The sequence below is a fragment of the Engystomops pustulosus genome, chromosome 2 (genome assembly GCF_040894005.1).
Source record: "Engystomops pustulosus chromosome 2, aEngPut4.maternal, whole genome shotgun sequence".
In the NCBI taxonomy this organism is placed as follows: domain Eukaryota; kingdom Metazoa; phylum Chordata; class Amphibia; order Anura; family Leptodactylidae; genus Engystomops; species Engystomops pustulosus.
Window position 1 is genome coordinate 205,393,527 of NC_092412.1, and position 19,299 is coordinate 205,412,825.

General features: G+C 42.0%; 2 protein-coding genes across 10 annotated transcripts in view; one reads left to right on the top strand and one right to left on the bottom strand.

The window, feature by feature from the left end:
* Nucleotides 1–2,902, top strand: part of LOC140119153 (arylsulfatase H-like) — a 66,332-nt gene extending 63,430 nt beyond the window's left edge. For 2 of the 6 annotated variants that reach the window (XM_072137880.1, XM_072137881.1), the window contains exon 11: nt 2,016–2,894. In XM_072137880.1, coding sequence (XP_071993981.1) covers nt 2,016–2,389 — 374 coding nt within the window. In that variant the 3' untranslated portion in view covers nt 2,390–2,894. Of the gene's footprint in view, nt 1–2,015 lie in introns of all 6 variants that reach the window. The other 4 variants (XM_072137883.1, XM_072137882.1, XM_072137877.1 and 1 more) reach the window with 4 other exon arrangements.
* Nucleotides 2,903–4,757: 1,855 nt separating this feature from the next.
* Nucleotides 4,758–19,299, bottom strand: part of CD99 (CD99 molecule (Xg blood group)) — a 43,366-nt gene continuing 28,824 nt past the window's right edge. For 2 of the 4 annotated variants that reach the window (XM_072137887.1, XM_072137884.1), the window contains 8 exons: nt 18,870–18,923; nt 14,472–14,489; nt 13,741–13,758; nt 11,003–11,026; nt 9,288–9,314; nt 8,443–8,556; nt 7,734–7,790; nt 4,758–6,751 (listed from right to left, as the gene is read on the bottom strand). In XM_072137887.1, coding sequence (XP_071993988.1) covers nt 6,726–6,751; nt 7,734–7,790; nt 8,443–8,556; nt 9,288–9,314; nt 11,003–11,026; nt 13,741–13,758; nt 14,472–14,489; nt 18,870–18,923 — 338 coding nt within the window. In that variant the 3' untranslated portion in view covers nt 4,758–6,725. The remainder of the gene's footprint in view (nt 6,752–7,733; nt 7,791–8,442; nt 8,557–9,287; nt 9,315–11,002; nt 11,027–13,740; nt 13,759–14,471; nt 14,490–18,869; nt 18,924–19,299) is intronic. The other 2 variants (XM_072137885.1, XM_072137886.1) reach the window with 2 other exon arrangements.

Genomic DNA, 19,299 nt, shown 5'->3' on the forward strand with positions numbered 1-19,299 from the left:
ATGGGTACAGTTACAGGTTTTCTCTGTTGGGTGATCGTTGGTGGTTTTTTACTAATACTTGTTTGTCTCCGCGGCACAGTTATTATCTTTAATAGAGACTGCATAGAGTCTATGATGTTGGGACTTGAGATGAGCGAGCATACTTGGAACGGCTCGTTGCTCGGACGAGTATTTCCCCTGCTCTAGATTGAGCATTTAATTAAGAAAAGACAGTGAAGAACAGTGAAGAATAGAAAGAAAACAGTGAACACAGGATCATTTAAGTGAAGAACACAGTGAAGAACAGATTGCAGATGTTCCGAACATCAGCTCACTTAGCCGAAGACACGAGCGCAGGCGCTGGATCAGGCATGCAGGAGCGGAGGCTGAAGTGGAGCAGAGCAGGGGCTGGAGCGGGGCTGGAGCGGGCATGGAGGAGTGGAGCGGGCATCACGGAGCGCGTATGGAGGAGCGGAGCGGGGGATGGAGCGGGCAAGGAGGAGCAGAGGGGGGCTGGAGCAGGAATATAGGATCAGAGCGGGCATCACGGAGCGGGCATGGAGGAGTGGAGTGGGGCTGGAGCGGGCATGGAGGATTGGAGAGTGCATCACGGAGCGGGCATGGAGGAGTGGAGCAGAGGCTGGAGCAGGCATGGAGGATCGGAGTGGGCATCACGGAGCGGACATGGAGGAGCCGAGCGGGGCTGGAGCGAGCATGGTGGATCAGAGCGGGCATCACGGAGTGGGCATGGAGGAGTGGAGCGGGCATCACGGAGCGGGCATAGAGGAATGGAGCGGAGGCTGGAGCAGGCATGGAGGATCAGAGCGGGCATCACGGAGCGGAGCGGGGGCTGGGGCGGACATGGAGGAGCCGAGCGGGGCTGGAGCGGGCATGGAGGATCAGAGCAGGCATCACGGTGCGGGCATGGAGGAGCGGAGTGGGGGCTGGAGCGGGCATGGAGGAGCGGAGCGGGGGCTGAGGTGGAGGCTGAGGTGGAGGCTGGAGCAGGACCAACAGCACAGAAAGAACACAGTGAAGAACACATTGCAGATGTTCCGAACATCTGCTAACTTACCGGAAGACACGCGCGCCGAACGGTGTTCTTCACAATAGTATATGAAGAACATTATGTCTGAAGAACACATTGCAGATGTATGGAAACATTGACTTCAATGGTGTTCGTTATTCGAGACGAGCACTCGAGCATCGGGAAAAGTTTGTCTCGAATAATGAGCACTTGAGCATTTTAGTGCTCACTCATCTCTAGTTGGGACGTTGTGGGACACCTGTGATACAAATGTCTTTTGCAACACACAACCGGAAACATAATGATTCCAAAAGTTACTAATCCGTGTGTCACCAAAGTCAATGTGCCACTTCTGGCATTCATCGCGTCCAATGGCTTCAATGCACCGACACAGGTGTTGTATGGACGCCATCTTGGGTCTTTTTATAGATGAAGAGGAGCGGAAGAACCCGAAGAGGACCCTAAGGACTCGAGGTGGCACTGGAGCATCAGAGACAGAAGAGGACCTACGGGTGATGTCAGAAAGGTGAGTTTTGACTTTATTTTTTTTAGTTGACTCAAGTATAAGCCGAGTTGGGGTTTTTGAGCACAAATTTTGCGCTGAAAAACTGGCTTATATTCAAGTATACATGGTATGTAAGCTGTAGGTGGAACTTGTACTTATATGACACTTATAGTGTATGTTTTTGACGTGTCACCTCGTCTCTGAAAATAATAATTCTTGGTTCAATATGTTAATGTTGTCAAACAAACAAGAAAGGTTTCTAAACCCCTACCGCAAATCTAAAATGTCTATCCCAGTAACTGATGACTTAAGGCCATGTTCAGATGTTGGGTGAAAATACTGTATAGTACAATAAAATGGGTTTTCAAATTCTATATAGAGAAAATATTTGCTTTGCATTTAAGTCACTTTCAAATCTCTGTTTTGTCTACTTTACTTGATTTGCCACATATCTTCAAATGTTACATGAAAATGCAGAATTTAATTTTTTTATTATTTCTATAGGTGGTGCTATATGGAAAGCTCACTTTGTGACGCCAAACTTTTCCCCAGAAGGCGCAGTGGGATGTTACGATATTGTTATCTGTGCTTGTGAAGGAGATCATGTTACTCACCATGATCCTCCATTATTATTTGAGTTATCAGCCGATCCTTCAGAATCCAACCCTCTCGACCCTCATGTAGACCCTCAGTACAAAGCTGTACTAAACAGAATAAAGAGGGCAGTGGCAGAACATCAGGAAACAATCAGCATGGTGCCTCTGCAGTTATCGTTCCTCAATAACCTGTGGAAGCCCTGGTTACAGCCGTGCTGTGGGACCTTCCCTTTATGTTGGTGTGATAAGGAAGACAGCAATGTAACCGAAATCCTCGGATGACCTCTGCATTGGATGGAAATCCTGGCCACACACTCCTGCATTTATTATATTACGTGTCTCCTGGGATACGTATAAGAAATGTAGGGCAACGTGTTTTTATAGCTTTTGATAAATTGAACAGACAATGAAATAGTTCCAATTAGTGAAGCAAATAAATTGCCTATTACACTCCTCTATTATTGATTTCAGTTCCGATACCTTAGGTGAAAACTTCTCCCATTTTTCTATTGGGACATTAAAAGAATTTTCTAATTCTCAGACTACTTTGTCTAGTTCTTCAGACAAAATAGAGATCAAGCCTGTATGGCAGCATTTAAAGCAGGGGGTCGAGAACCTTTCTGGCTGAGAAAAGCATAAATGCCACATTTTACAATGCAATTAAGAGCCGTACAATATGTGCGAACTGGAGAAAATAATCCTCTTCACCTCTACATGGTAGTTACAATTAGAGTGTGCGTCCGTTTTATTTCAGTTGAGTCTCAGTTTTTTTTTCTTCCATTTGGTCTCAGTGATGAATCAGTTTTGACTCAGTTTCCACAAAATAAACTGAAGGTTTAACATTGCTTTGAAAACATCCTACTTGGTTTTTTAGCCTCACCAGTGAAATAAAAAATTGACTCTTTATCAGTTTTTTTATGCAGACTCATTGACTTCTGTGATCCGCATCAGTGAAAAAAAAAAAATAGGACAGGTTTCATAATTTTTTCCACAGACAACAGGTCAGTGAAAATACAAGCCAATGTGACACCACGATCAATGGCTTTATGAGGCATCCGTGGAAATCACTGAACCATGGACTTGAAAACCAGCGCCAATGTGAAAGAGCCCTAAGTCTAGACTCACATTGGTGTTTTTTACTTCAGTGATTTTTCACTGAAACTATTTAATCTTTGGCTACATTCACACGAACGTATGGGGGACGTATAAAAACCGATGTGAAAAAAAAAAAAAAAAACACTTACTTTTAACCACTTTTAGGGTGGATTCACATAAGTGCCTAATTGCTGATGTTGTATAAGTATAACCGGCAAATGTGAAAATTATATATATATATATATAATCAGAACAAAATGTTACCATGTGTATTCACAGAGTGACAGGGGTCTAGCGCTGGATATAGTACTATAGTTAGTGTAGTAAGTCAGTGTGCATGTGAGTTTCGTACTGGTCCTGCATGTACCCAGCTAGCACTGATCAGCTTTACAGATATAACGTGCATGCGCCAACTTCAGCTCTATCAATGTGCACTGAAAATTCAGCATGCGCATCAGGTCTATGTAGCCGGCCAGCGCTAGAAGGGTATGCGCACAGGCCCAAGGATCATACAGAGGAGAACAGTGACGTCCAGAAAGGGGGCAGAGTTAGGAGTTTAAAACAACCTGGTGAAAACTGGGCAGCTCTTGAACGCATGGTTGAGCTCCCCAGCCTCCTTGACTGGATTCTCAAAAGAGACCGAACATTAATAAATTTCATTTTGGAAGAAATTTATGAACTTGGATGTACAGTCTATAGCAACTTTGCATCTCCCATCTTCTAGAAATTGTGACAATGGAAGAAGGTGACAATAATAACAACTCCTTAATTTATATAGCACACAGATTATGCAGCGCTGCACAGAGCTTGCCATATCGGTCCCTGTCCCCAATGGGGCTTACAATCTATACCCACCAGTACATTTTGGAGTGTGGGAGGAAACACGGAGAGAACATACAAACTCTTTGCAGAGATTGTCCCTGGGACTTGAACAATGGTCCCCAGCGCTGCAAGGCTGTAATGCTAACCACTAAGCCACCAATACCATAATGTTCATTACACAACGAGGCACATGTATTTTCGAATTTTGCCTATGACTTTTCTTGGCCTGTTTTCCGCTCTTTCTTCAGACAGTATGGGGAACATTTGTTATACACTTGTTATACGTGTTCCAGCTTTTCATGGTGCCCTGGCCATATCTACGTAGCTATGAGGCCAGGCGACACCAAGCATAGGTTATACGAAGTGTGCAGATACGAGCAGGAATCCACCGCACTGGCCAATTAAGCCTTCACACCCACCTGGGATCTGGATAGGGTGAGCACAGGGTCGTGTGAATGAGCCCTTAGGCCTAGTGTATATGTACTTTTCCATATCACAGGGTGCAGACAGCATACCTGTTGTCATAGGTATGTGATACATGAGGCTGTAGAGGTTCAGAGCCTGTTAGAAGTCCTTTCACACCTCAAAGGAAGAATAGTGGAAGATACCATAGCTGTCAGTTTGTTTAACCAAAGAATCAGATTAGTTGAAGGAAAGCGAAACAAGACAAGGCTTTAATCTTCTGTATGAACTAGTTACCGTACATGATTTAATAATAACGTACACAAAGACATAAAAAAAACACATTTATTTAGAGCACATAGTAACAGGCAAATGGCAAGCTTTAAAGGAACATGAATACAGGCCACACAAAGAGGTGATGCATGTATATGCATGTATTTTCTTCATACAAGGTCTTTCGTACTGTGTAAACCATTATAACCTTAGCCATTGAGTTGATAGGTCACAGAAAGGTTACCATTTTATACAGACAGCTATTAAGAACACTAAATTCATTGCATATGCTGTAAACCCAATCATTCTCTATTTTATATTATCTATAATAACAATTAAAAAGATATCCCCTACCAATTAGGATTTGTATACCATGTCTGGAAAAAAAATGCAGTAAAACATCACCATCTTCTCAACAATATGATGCAGCAAAGCTCCCTGGATTAAAAGGAGCAGACCTGCTGCATTTCAATGACCTTTATCTAATGGATATGGCCGGCCTAGTATTGACCTTTCTGAAGGCGGCAGAAAATCTCATCTCTGCAGTCTGTTACTGATGTGTGTTGTGAACGCTTTCAAACATGGCCAGCAAGGAATCTGGTAATACCCGAGATGTTCATCCTCTCTCCCCTTCAGCAGTAAGTGGACAGATATTGTCCTATTATGTGCTTGGGATCTGCCAGTAATTGTCCGCAGGGTGGAACATCATGGATAGGACTTCTTGATGCCACCAGTGGTCAGAAACAAATATTGAGAATAAAATGTATTAAAACCATTGTTAAAAAAAAAAACTAAAAGCATGTTACAATGTTTTCTTTAAAGGACAAAATGTCTGCCACGGACCCTTCGTATATCTGGCAAATAGCGGGGCACCCAAACTAATTATAGGCCCGAAACTGGCAATATCCAGGTGTGGTCATCCTTGACCGACCCACTCCGCAGCATGGCACGGCCCAGTCTGTCCACCTTCATAACCACTTAGTGTGGAGGTGGCATAAGGGAGAGAGAAAAAAAAAAAAACTATCAATGTGCCAAGTTTTGTGACTTGCCATTCTGGAGAGTATTGTACCTATGATAACTTCTAGTGAAAATCAACTCACCGTGATGTGATTCACAATGCATTTTCCAACTGTGGTACAATGTTAAGTCAACACTAGTAAAAACCACCACTATTGAGTTATCGGGCCTGTGAATTGGCGACATATGTCCAGTCCATGCCATTTATTCCTAAATTAATATAAACATGTGATCCTCTCTAAACTGACACATATAGAAACCTGAGATGTAGCAAAGGAGTCCCAACTGCTTAGACATGCTACAACCCCCCCCCCCTTACCCATGATCCTACTGCCAGTTATGGCATATGAAGATTGTCTAAGTAGTGATACATGCTTTTTTTCTACATTCCTCTCATTCAACTTACAATCCTGAAGGTAAAAGACCAGTTCCTCAAACAGGAACCTGTATGCATCTCCATTGGCATAAAAAGGTGATAGTGGAGAAGGCACTTAAAATGTATACAAGACAATTGCTTATAAACTCGTAACAGTCGGTACATAGGAAATGGTTTATACAACCTGCAGCGCCAGCAACACCACATTTATACTTTGCCAATCGTAATGTAACTTCTGGGATTTCTTCATGACTGTATCAATGGCAAAATACACTGCAGCACGTCTGTATGTTATACAGTATAAAGTACAACAAACTATCATGTTTTCTAACAAACCAAACAAAACAAAAACAAAAGCACAGACTTAACCTTATTGTGTAACGTTACCTTAGACAATTCCACAAAACAAAAAAAAAAAGGAAAATAAGCCAAAACATGTAACAGGCAAATTATGACCAAGAAAGTTTATAATGTCCGAAATTATTTTTAGGTGGTGTTGCTTCCAGCTGTCCACTTATGCTTCCCAAATTCATGGATAATTCTGTAATAATCCTGGATAACTGAAGGTGTTTTCCCAAGGGAATGCATTTTGGTGGGCAGCTTTGAGAAACGTCAGTAATCCAATTCCAGCCACTATTTGGCAAGCAGAGTACTCTGAACTGCAAGAGGAGAAGCAGAAGAATTATTATTACAATATAACCAAATGTGTGCTCACACAGGCCAAGCTGATATGTACCAAACACAAAACCCTAGCTGGGCATGAAATAATTTAATAATTTACCAGGGTAAGTACCACGGTTTGAAAAACATGGCTGCTTTCTTCCAAAAACATCTCCTCCCCTGACCATGAGTAGTGTGTGCTACTGCAACTAAGCTCCCTTCATTTCTATACAGCTAAGCCAAAATACCAGCAAAAACCCACTGACAAGTGGGAACACACCTTTATACTTACCTAGAAATGGGTCCCCTGTGCCTGTGGACTACCTCAATGATATAGGCGCTGTACACCCCGGCTTCACAGCATAAATGCCATAACGACAGCCCAAATTAGTAACTATGTCATGATGCTTTTAAAGATTCTTGTATAATTTGTCAGTAAAGAGTTATTAAGGATCTTTGGGTAAGCACTCGCCCATCCTCACAGGTGCACATGACACACGTTTCCAGATGAGAAAACAGAGGAGGCATTTATATTCATCAGTAAGACGTAAGAAGGAGCGTCAGCTGAGTAAATACAATAACTATTCTACAGGCAAAGACAAACAGCTAAAGGGGATCTGTCGCTTTCTATGCTGCCGTAGACCAGAACAGCACATTTCAGCTACTAACGGTCAAAACAACATGAAAAATGTGCCGTATAGATACTTGGAGAATAAATGTACACATAGTATAGAAGTTCCCTATGACAGCCTGATGGCTATATGAGCTGGCCTATTCATCTCATCAATAATGGCCCATCACTTTGGACATCACTATCGCAGGAATATCTCAGCATGCTGCGTGCTATGGCTGTATCGGTCAATGGATGCCTGCAAGTGCACGCACAGCAGAAAAATCACTAGTGTTTGCCTGGATACAATGATATATCTGAACCCACCCTTGCAAGCTTCTCCATAATTCTAGATAGACAGCAATACCTACCTTGAGGTTCTGACTGGTCTCCTTTATGACTTTCCATGTTCACGTTTTCTGGATCATCTGAAACGATAGACAATTGGTCACCTTTTAGTACTACAAAAGCTGAATGTACAGAAGGGTTTCAGCTATAAAAATGCAAACATGACAACAATTATTCTTTGTGTTGTGAGATTCTGCTTTAATTCCATCCAGAACACATTTTTTTCAAGTTCACCATTCATCCCATTTTTTTTTTTTTTTTAAATGAAACCTTTTTTTAGGCAAACATTTGCAACATACTGAATATTATACAGATTTATGAAAAAAAAAAAAATTACCATCAAAATCAAGCTGGACCTGGGGCACTCATAGATCCAAGGACCATGACAATAACCTTATATTTGTTAGTCTTCTAAAATCAACTGTATACTTATGCTAATGAGGCCAAGGGCCCTGGATGGTGTTACCATATTCCCTCTGTGCTGTAGATTCACAGGATGTTACAGTGTGAAGTAGCACTTTTGTAACAATTAACTATTAATGTGTATAATCAGCTTTACAGTAAAAAAATATATATCATTGTCAGAACTGAGCAAATATATATTCTAAGTTCTATCTCAAAATGACTTAATTTTAAAGTCAGTCATGAAAAAGATACAATTCCTTCTGGAGATGGCATATAAAACATGAACCTGCCTTAAAATGATAACACAACAGATACTTGGTAGTTTACCTGTGGCCCCTTTGAAGCACAGCTTTTTCTTCTGGTAAGCTATGAAACTTGATACTGCTCCGACTACTGCCACTGCCACCGCACTGACGATACCAGCCAGCATGCCCTGCTTCTCTGCAACATACACAGTATTTGGACTTGGTTATTAATGATAATGCACATTAATATATGCACAACCTTATAGGTTGTTTATCTGGTCTCTGTTGGTTTTATGCTTATTTATGTACTGGTTACAAAATACCAGCAGCCAAGCATCTATAGTCAGTGTAGATGTCCCGACTATTCCGCAACAGCAGATGTTGGAGGAAAAAAATGTCAACATCACCGAGGATTAAGCCTCTACTTTTTTGAGCACTAGCACCCTTGGATGAGTTAAGTGTGTGTATTAAAGGGGTATTCTCATCTGGACATTCACACTTATTTTTTTTTTTAATAACATCCAATTGAAGTAATGTTTTGTATTTGGCAAATTATATAAACTGAGAATATAATTTTCTAGAAATGTAGCCATGTTGTCGTTTGATACAAGATAGTTGTCATTGGATACTACCACCTCTGCTGGAGGGCTTGCACAAATAAACAAATACTTTCTGCATATGAAGAGAATTACTCAATGTCCCACAACCGTCCAGTGGTAATGAATGCTGACTTCAGAAGGCCGGGCTCCTCAAAAGCAAATTAAATGTCAATGTCCAGCTGAGAATAGGATGTACACCAGTTGACTGAAAGGTACGTTGTGTATGGCCAGCACAATTTTGAGCACAGTACCCCTCTGAAAGGGTTGGAGATGGGAGATTTACAATGTTAATTACACACAAATATCAAACAAATGAAATAGGCAATACCTCCTTCTTGACCCTGTCCTTCACCACCTAGGATATAATATAAATATTGGAAATTAACTCCTGTTCAGTAAATGCAAAGACTTGCAAGTCACAATGCCACTTTTCAAGCAAGAAGCAAAGTAGATTTCAAAGAAGCATGCTTAGTATCTTAGGAGGGGAAGTAGAAATACAGGCAATTGGCTCATTTAAAGGAACACTGAACACAGAAAAAAAACACATAATCTACCTGGCTTTACACCTCTTATTGGCCAATTCTATTTTGTCTCATACTACTTTTAAAACTAAAATATATACACAGAAATCTTCTTTCCCCCCCACTCCTTCTGACTGCAAGGTGTTTGGCTGTGAGACAACGGGCTGTAGCAGGAGACTCAGTGTTCCAATTCTGCAGTAGCAGAAACAGATTAAAGGGGTTATCCGGTTATAAAAATTTACATTATGGCCGGGCTATTTAAAAATAATAAACATGTACTTACCTCCTTCGGCGCTGCCGATGTCCCACGCCGCGGTCCATTGGATCCGTGCCCGTGTTTGTTTACAGGGGCACAAAAGCCGCGCACAGGGAGCTTCCAGCCAGCGATGTGACCGGCTCCTCCCATCCCTCCATATCTCTCAGCGTTGTAAGCACTGGGAGATGGTGTCAGATGGGAGCTTCCGGCCGGCAGGAAGCTCCCTGTGCATCCCTGTAAACAAAGCGGTGCACAGATGAGACAGACCACGGCGCGGGACATCAGCAGCGCCGGACAAGGTAAGTACATGTTTATTATTTTTAAATAGCCCACCCCAGCCCGGGCATAAGTAAAGTTTTATACCCGGATAAGTCCAACCCTATGGCTAAACATGAGCGCTTAAAGGAAACCTACCATTTCAAATGGTAGGTGTAAGCTGTAAACACCGAGCACCAGCTCAGGGTGAGCTGGTGCCGGTGCTTAATTTCGTTAGTGTTAAAACCGTGGTATCGCGGTTTTAACACTTTTTAAACTTTATAGCAGAAACTGCTTCAGCGCCGAAGCAGCTTCTGCTATAAAGTTTGAAAAGTGTTAAAACCGCGAGCACCCTGAGCTGGTGCTCGTTGTTTACAGCTTACACCTACCATTTGAAATGGTAGGTTTCCTTTAAGGCAATCTCAAGCCAAAGACAAGCATGAGAACTCATTTTGCCCTTTACCAATCTAATTGTTTGGGGGTTATGAAGACAATACTGCAGACTGATCAAGGTAAGCAAATATTGTTGGACTCCAGAATTACCATACTTTCCTATGGTTAGTGTTCCTTTAAAAGGCAATGCTGATTGTTTAACATCGTAAGTTACTGATACTGGGTTACTGATTGATAAAGTTTTATCTGAGAACTCTTCTCCGACATAGATTTTTAGAGAAAGTCCACAACTAAAAGAACTATCCTGGCACCACCTGAAAAGACAGAGTAAAGAATAGTCTCACTCCAAGTACACCATGGAAATCACTCCCTCTACAAACACCCAAACACAGCAGGGCAAGTGAGCCTTTCTGTGAGACTATATTCAGAATACAGGCTGCTGTACTATGGGAAGGGTGCTTGTAATAGGAGGGATTGTGATATTTTGTTAAGGTATTGCTTTAAAGCAACTCCATAAATATCACTTGAAAGGGTCTCAAGAGGTGAAAGAAAATGCTTGAAGTTTAAAAAATAGGGTTTACAGAATAAACACCGATAACTTAAGCCACGTAGACATACCAGCTGATGGCTGCAATGCACGACCTAGCAAAAGTTGCAGGTAAAATAGAAGCATGATTAGAAAACAAAAGATATGTTTGAGTGAATTTTCCCTCAAACAATACTGTCATATCCTCAGGATAGCGCATTAATGTGTTCTAGATGCAGGATCCAGCTCTGAGAACTCATAGTAGTGGTGAATGGAGAGGTGGCCACATCTGCTCACTTCTATGCAAGACCTACCTCAGACATTTATGCATAACTTTTGGATGATGGGAAAATCCTTTATGAAGAATTACTGTAAACTCAAAAACACATGAAACTGGCTCAATGCCTTCTGGCTTCCCTCTTCTACCAACTGCATAAACAAATGGGGGACATTTATCAAGGCTTCTATGGCAGAAAACTGGTATAGAAGCCCTAAAATAATCACAATGCCTTGCAAACCGGCAGGCATTGTGATTATCCCCCTTTACACAAGCTGCATGCCAAGGGGTCAAGGAGCTACGACAAGAGGGGTGTGGCCGCTGGCAGTATGGACTGGTGCGGGGCGGGATGAAGGGTAGGGGCGTTGATTTCATCATACGCCATAACATAATCATCATAATAGGGGCTGAGCTGCTAATACTATACCTGGCCCTGCCAACAAACATGGGACAGAGCCGTGCTTTTGCTTTGCTTTATGTATTGGCGGGTTGCCTATTGTCAGAACAATGGATGACATTTCCTAATGACAGGTGGATATCTATTGTATCATACTTTAACCCCTTCCCGCCGCAGCCCTTTTTAGTTTTTGAGTTTTCATTTTTCACTCCCCACCTTCAAAGATCTATAACTTTACTTTTCCATGTGTGATGGCTTATTTTCTGCGTAACAAATTGCACTTCATAGTGACGGTATTTAATATTCCATGCCGTGTACTGGGAAGCGGGGAAAAAAAAAATTCCAAATGCAGTGAAATTGGTTAAAAGAAAAAGGAATTTGTGCCGTATTCTTGTGGGCTTGGATTTTATGGATTTCACTGTGCACCCCAAATGACATGTCTACTCTATTCTTTGGGTCAGTACCATTGAGGGGATTCCAAATTTGTATAGGTTTTATAATGTTTTCATACAATTACAAAAATGAAAACCACCTGTACAAAAATAATTTTTTTGATTTTGCCATCTTCTGGCACTGGGAGGTGTCGTTTTTTGCAGCTTTTGATGACGTTTACAATGTTATCATGTTTAGGACTGTACAACCTTTTGATCACTTTATATAGAATTTTAAATTTTTTTTTTTAATGGCAAAAAAAGACTTTGGGCGCTATTTTCCGTTACGGAGTTAAACGCAGTGAAAAACCGTTATGTTTTTATAGATCTGCCATTTTTGTTGATACCTAATGCGTTTAAGCCGAGGCCCCTAATTTTACCACAAAAACCTGGGAAAACCTATTGACTCGAGTATAAGCTGAGGGTGCGAAATGCATTGACCACAGCTTCCCCAACACATAGCCTGCCGGACCCTGCCCCATAGTATATAGCCTACCAAATCATATCCACCAGTATATAGCCAGCCCCCTGCCCCAGTATGTAGCCAGCAGCGGGGGGAAGCCAGAAAGGCGAGTTTTGATATTTTTTTTTACTCGGGTATAAGCAGAGTTTGGGTTTTCAGCACATTTTTTTTTTGTGCTGAAAAACTAGGCTTATAATTGAGTATATATGGGTTCTAGGGAATCAGTTCTAGGGAAAGGGGGCGATTTGAGTTATGTTTTTTTATTATAATTTTTATTTTTAACAATTTTTCTGACTCCCTAGGGTATTTTAACCCTAGGTTGTTTGTACGATTCTATCATATACGGTCATACTACAGTATGGCAGTAGATGAGGATTTTCCTCCTCATTCATTACAATGTGCTGATAGCAAATTGTAATGAATGGGTTAACACGAAGTAGCCTCGGGTCTTCAGAAGACCAGAGGCTGTCATGACGGATTGCCGCTCCCCGATGACGTCAATGGAAGCGACGATCCTTGGCAAGATGCGCCCATGTGCTGCCATCTTTTTGAAGCCGCCGGCAGCCTCGCAGGTGATGATCAGAGGGAAAAACACACGTAATCCCGTGGGTGTTACTGGTAAGCCTTTGCTGCAATATGCGTGAGCCCTCTCCATGTACCCTCACTCGCCATGTGACATAGTATTAGGTCACTTGTCGGTAAGGGTTTAAAGGGGATGGGATAATTGCTTTGTCCAGGGAGAAAAAATGGATGTATTCCTCCCTACATCCTATTTTGTCCCCGTGTGTCCCAGGAGCTCTGCCATGCCCCCTCTCCTCAATGTCTCATCACTTCCCAAGACAAGTGGTTGCAGCAGGAGCATCCCTTCTGTGCTGGATGAGGACCCATGTCCATGATGTAATAGTGTTAGACCTTCCAATGCTTTGTATAACCACTTTTTAAAAGGTGAAAATAATAACAATGGATATGAGTGAAAAGTGGTTACGGCCAAGTTACAAATAACTACTTTGGCAAAGCAGGAGGCAGACATGGCATGAAAAGCAACCTGTTTAGAGCAAGCAGGCAGAGTAGCAATCCGACCATAAAATGGCTTTATACGATGACTCTATGAAGCAAGATGGAGCGTTATTAGCGTTGCCATTAAGTGCTTCTCTATGCTAAGGGCTTTGCTTTTATGATCAAAGCTTTGTCTTTTGCAGGCTTTCATGCTCATATCATAACTACAATCACCAACACATTGTAAGAGGATATCTGCCACTTACCATGTGGCCTATCATGTCCTGCAACAAAAACAAAAATGCACATTATAAATAGAGACCTAGACATAGCGACTCAGAACTCTTATTTTAAAGGGAACACATAGACCAAAAGGTCAAGAGCAGTGACAGATTTACTCTATAACTGTACATGTCTACACTGTATGACAGACTGCAGCTCACTTCATTTTAGGATTGAAAATAGTCATACCCAGTAAAGCAAATAATGTTATATCAAAGTAACAGACATTGAACTACAGTAACTTAATCGAGCCACTGCACAAAACAAAGTGAGGCTTTTATTGGGGCAGGAGGGAGACTTGAAATGTTCCATACCCTCCCCAATGATTTGATACTGTCCTATTATAAGGATAGCTCATCACGATCTATAGCCAGTATTTCATAATGCAGCTGTACATGTTTATTACATAGCTCCTGGTTCTGAGTATTCTAGCAGTCAGTCACTAGAGGGCACACTATCTACATGTAAGACATTATAGCCTGTACTGTGATTCCACAACTAGGGTGCTGCATTTACATTCAGACACAAGTGTGCCCGCTACATGGGAATCACAATGCATTCATATATGACAGAGGTGCAGAGAGCAGATGCTTTCTAGTGTAATGTTCCTGCTCACATTTCTGCGCCATTCTTTATTGCTGCGTGACAACCTTTATACTATAACTTACTGTAATACTGAACTGCAATGTCATAAAAACTAATATTTGTGACTTACCGCCTTGTCCATCATGTCCTACAAGTGAGAAGAAACAAAAATGCACATTGAGATAGGGGAGGCATGGTAGAATAAACTACAACTTCCACATTATTTGAGATAACAAGGAGATAAAAATAGACACCATTGGAAAGTAAATTTTAAACATTTCTCATCTCCCTTATATGGTAACCCTGTACCTGTGTTATTTTGCACTACTACGTACAAAAAAATGGCAAGGCCAGAAAATATTGAAAAATATATGACATAAAAAAAACACATGAATTAGAACAAAAAACAAATCTCAGAGTTAGTATAATCTCTCTATGGGAAGTAATTTAAAGGACACCTGTCATCAGGTCTGTGTCACTAGTCCTGTCACCTCTACCTGTTGGAGCAGCTCACAAGGATCCCATCCCAGCCTTTATCTAGTTATTTCATACATTATTCATTGTAAAATCATCTATTCTTTATCATATAAATGAGGCTGGTCACATGGTCAGAGGCAGTGATGTCACCCCTGTTACCCCTCCCCTCTCCCCCCCCCCTGCTCATGTCTGTGTGTAATGTATAGTAAAGCATGGCTAGTGTGTGTGCTGTGTCTGCTGACATGCTGCATCCTCCTAATATACAGGTGAGAGACACAGACATCAGCTACACATGAATCTGACATGTTCTGCTGTAACATGGCTGCCTGGAGCTGCTGTATCTCTCCTAAACACACACACATGCACACACGGGCTGCAGGGGGCTCCAGCACCAGGAAGCACATCATTATACAGCCTCACATCATTATACAGGCTGTCAGTCAAGCACTGGGGGTGTGGCTGTGCCTCCCACTCATGAATAGAGTGGACAGCTTGAATATGCTAATGCTTCATTGGACATTTCACAGGTCATTTGCATACAGCTTTAGGACCTCATTGCTTAGGTTTACAGACATGTAGAGGGACAATGAAGGGATAGAGGCAATGCTCTCTAATGGCAGTTTATGAAAATATATTTAGTTTAGGGGGGTTATTTTGAATGACGGGTTCTCTTTAAAGGGATAGAGATAGATAGAATATATATATAAAACTGGGAAAACCTATTGACTCGAGTATAAGCCGAGGGTAGGAAACCCAGTATATAGCCTGCCAGCCCCTTGAAGAATATAGCCAGCCCCCTGTAGCGTATAACTTGCCCTTAAAAAAAATAATAAACTGAGTGCTCACCATTCCGACGGCCCGGGCCGTCCCAGGTCCCGCCGCGCACATGAAGATAGAAGGGGAGTTGCCCGGGCCGACAGAATAGTGAGCACTCACTTTATTTTTTATATAACCCAGTATAAGTTGGGTGGTGAATTTTCAGGGGGGGAATTCCTAGTATTGTACCATGTGCAATGAAAATGTATTTCCTGTTTTTTTTTTTTAATATGAAAAATTCAGAGGCCTTTAACACTTGGGTTCAGGAGAGGGACATAGACGCATGTTGTTTCATGTGTAGGAATATAAAGGACCACCCTGCTCTCCTGTGACGGCTCATGTCAGGGGAAGAGCTCATCATATCTTTTGTTCTACCTGGAGATAAGCTACCAGAGGCGTCTTCCAGGAACTAGACAGACAGATCTTGAATGTGTATGGCCAGTGGAAAACATGCACCAATGTTAGTGTGATGAGTGAATTAGACAGAATAACGACCCTTCCATTATCCCGCTTCTGGGCAGTGACTAAAGGGGTTGGCTGAGATTGGTGGTCGGGAGGGAAGAGGTTTAAAAAAATAAAGATGTACTTACCTCCCGGTGTCCCGCGCTGCTATCTCTCTTATCCGCGTGTCATGTAAACGAACATGGCTGCGGAAGCAGCACTGGATTCAGCTTCCGGCTGCACATGACAACATCTGTACAAAAATCTGTGAATAGGGATGGCCAGCCAGAAGCTGAGCACGGCACACCTGGAGGGCACCAGGAGGTTTTTTAAGAAGCCCCCTCCTGGCCACCTTTTGTTTTTTTAAATAAGATTCTGATAACCCCTTTAAATACATAGGCCTCATCTTGGCATCGGTCCAACTTAGCTGAACGGCATGGATTATTTATTGTTTGACTACCGTCATGAGATGTGCAAGTGACAGAGCCAAGAGCAATTTCTTTTGATACATGTTGCTAGGTAGTATATAAAAACAGGAACAAACAATACTGCACAAGTTACTGAATGTATGTAACCAATCTAACATGCCTTTCTATTCACCAAGGAGGAAACACAGCACATTAAAGGAGATCCTATTTTCTAAAGTGTTCTGTTCTCAAGAGGAATTGTTAAAGGAAATCTACCATCATAATCCCGTTGGATAAACCAGGGACACTTACTCAGATCCAGGCACTATGACTGTGGTAAGCGCTTTAGATTTGTTATCCATGGCCTCCTTCCTTCTAAAACCATCTTTAATGTTAATTAGTCTGATAGGCTATGGGCATGTTATCAGAGCCCCTCCATGCTGCAGCTGCACATGCTGTTACATTCAGAAGGAGCACTTCCCCCTCCCAATGTGTGCTGACATTACGGCTTAGATTACAGAAAGTGCAGGGGGGAGAGACTGTGAGCTTCTGCTTCACAAGCTGTTACACTGCAAAAACAGATGGCTTCTGTAAAATGCCCATAGCCCTTCTGCCTCATTGGAATAATTAAAAAGTTGATTTTAGAAGGAAAGAGTCCATGAATAATAAATATAAGAGAAAACAAAATAAAATGAAAGCTGAGCTCTGGTTTCCATGAGCAACTAGAACAAATTTTTTCCACCGTTTTCTCCTTATTATATTTTTGTGTCAAAGACAGCCTTTAGGGGACACACAAGTCCCCAACCCACAAGACACAGAAATTTGCCACCACACCCATCCATCTGTAAAAGTGCAGACAGCTTATCACCACAAGTGCCAGGGCAGCGCAACAGCCTATACATGTGGTGCTCAGTGTAAATTCCAGAATCCTGCATCACTCAATAAGTATCGTAATATGAAAAATTGCATCACTCACCATGTCTAAGGGATACCTTCATTCATACAAATACACACAGCATTGAACACTCCATTACATCGAGGCTCCAGGGGACCCCTCCTCCATGTACTGGCTCCATAGATATTTTACTTCATCGGTTACAATTAAAAGGGGCTGGCAACTCTTTTACATAATTTGTCCAAGTGCCTTTACGGCCTTAATAATAATCCCTGAATGTCAAATGATTCAGCATTCCTGCTACTTGCCTTAGTGCTATCTACAGACTCTGTCATTTTTTGTTTACATGTATGAGCAGTGCTGAACAGCAGGGTCTGCAGCAGATATATGACTCATCCGGCTCCCCCCTACCCTTATCCTGTGTCTGTCAGCGAGGATGGACAGCGACACAGTGCAGCATGGCGAGAACAGGGAAAGGCTGAAACTCTCAAAGTAGACAAAAGGTACAGGTACATATACATGTAGAGACACGACTAATGCAAGAGATTTATTACAAAGTGGCCAAATCCTTTAACCCAAGCCCTTTATGAAGCAGCCATGCTTAGCACCTGCAAGTGCCCAGATTTTAACATCTTCCTAAAAACCTTGCTCTCTGAATATGCTAAAGAAGAGTTTCAGTGGAAGAGGAAGCAGATGATTGGATAAAGATGTAATGTACCGTGATCAAAATTTATTACAATTGCAGTATGTGATATGAATGTGATATCTTGAGAGATCTTTATTTAAGATTTACTATTACACAATTGTAACTTCTATTTGCCGACACAAATGTAAACCCAACTGGATCTATCACCAAAAACTATTAGTAGAGAACTTCTGTAGCATCACAAGCACCTACCAGCAATCTTATATGACTAAAGACAACTGATATTTCTGTGTCTCAATTAAAAAAAAAAAAGTCCAGTCAGTAAAACAAACTGATGACACATGAGTATATGTGACAAAACCGCACCCCCAGAGGAAACCCACACACCAAAAGCAGAACATATAGACTCAAAGCAGATGTTGCTGAAATTGGCTTCAACCCTGAAGCAAACACTGCATTCAGCAAAATCACTGCTGCCCTGTATAACGTGTTAGGCTGCATTCAGACGGCCGTTGGGGGACATGTATACGTCCCCCATAGGCTGGCAATGGGCGCACAGCGCCATATAGAGGGGTAAGGTGCCGCACGTGGATAAGACATGTCCAATCCTTCCCTGGAATACAGCGCCGTGCACCATGTTTCTCTATGGAGAGAGGCGGGGGTGAGTGACACTCATCCCCGCCTCCTCGATGTGCTGCGGTATGGCGGGCACACGTTCATGTGAATTTAGTCTTAATTAAATAACTAAATCTCAGCCATATTCGCAGCCTACATCAACACATTCACATCAAGTCACTGAGGCATCGCCAAAAGTATACGCACACGATTCATTTATTTGGATCTTACCTCCAGGATTATCTGGGTACGTTCCAGCTTCACCAAGATCACTGTCATCAAACCCTAAACAGACAAATACAATGAGATCAAACTATACAAGATGGATGGAGACTTAACGTTTAACGTTTTCTGCTTGATAACAACCTGTCAACTAACCCACACAAACTAAACATACAGATGCAGCATTGGTTAACACGCTCACCAATCTTTGTCAGCTCCATAGAGATTAATGGAGCAGAACAGTCATGTGCGTCGTCTGCTCCATTAATCTACTGAAGCAAAGAGGGGTCCAATGGAGATACTTGGGACCCCACTGGACCCCTCATTTTTGATCAGCAACTTAGCCTTTTTAATACTAATTTCCACACTGCTTTTAACATTAACATAAACAAAAGGGCCAAAGATCACCCGCCATTAGTTGAAAATGTGTGATCTGATG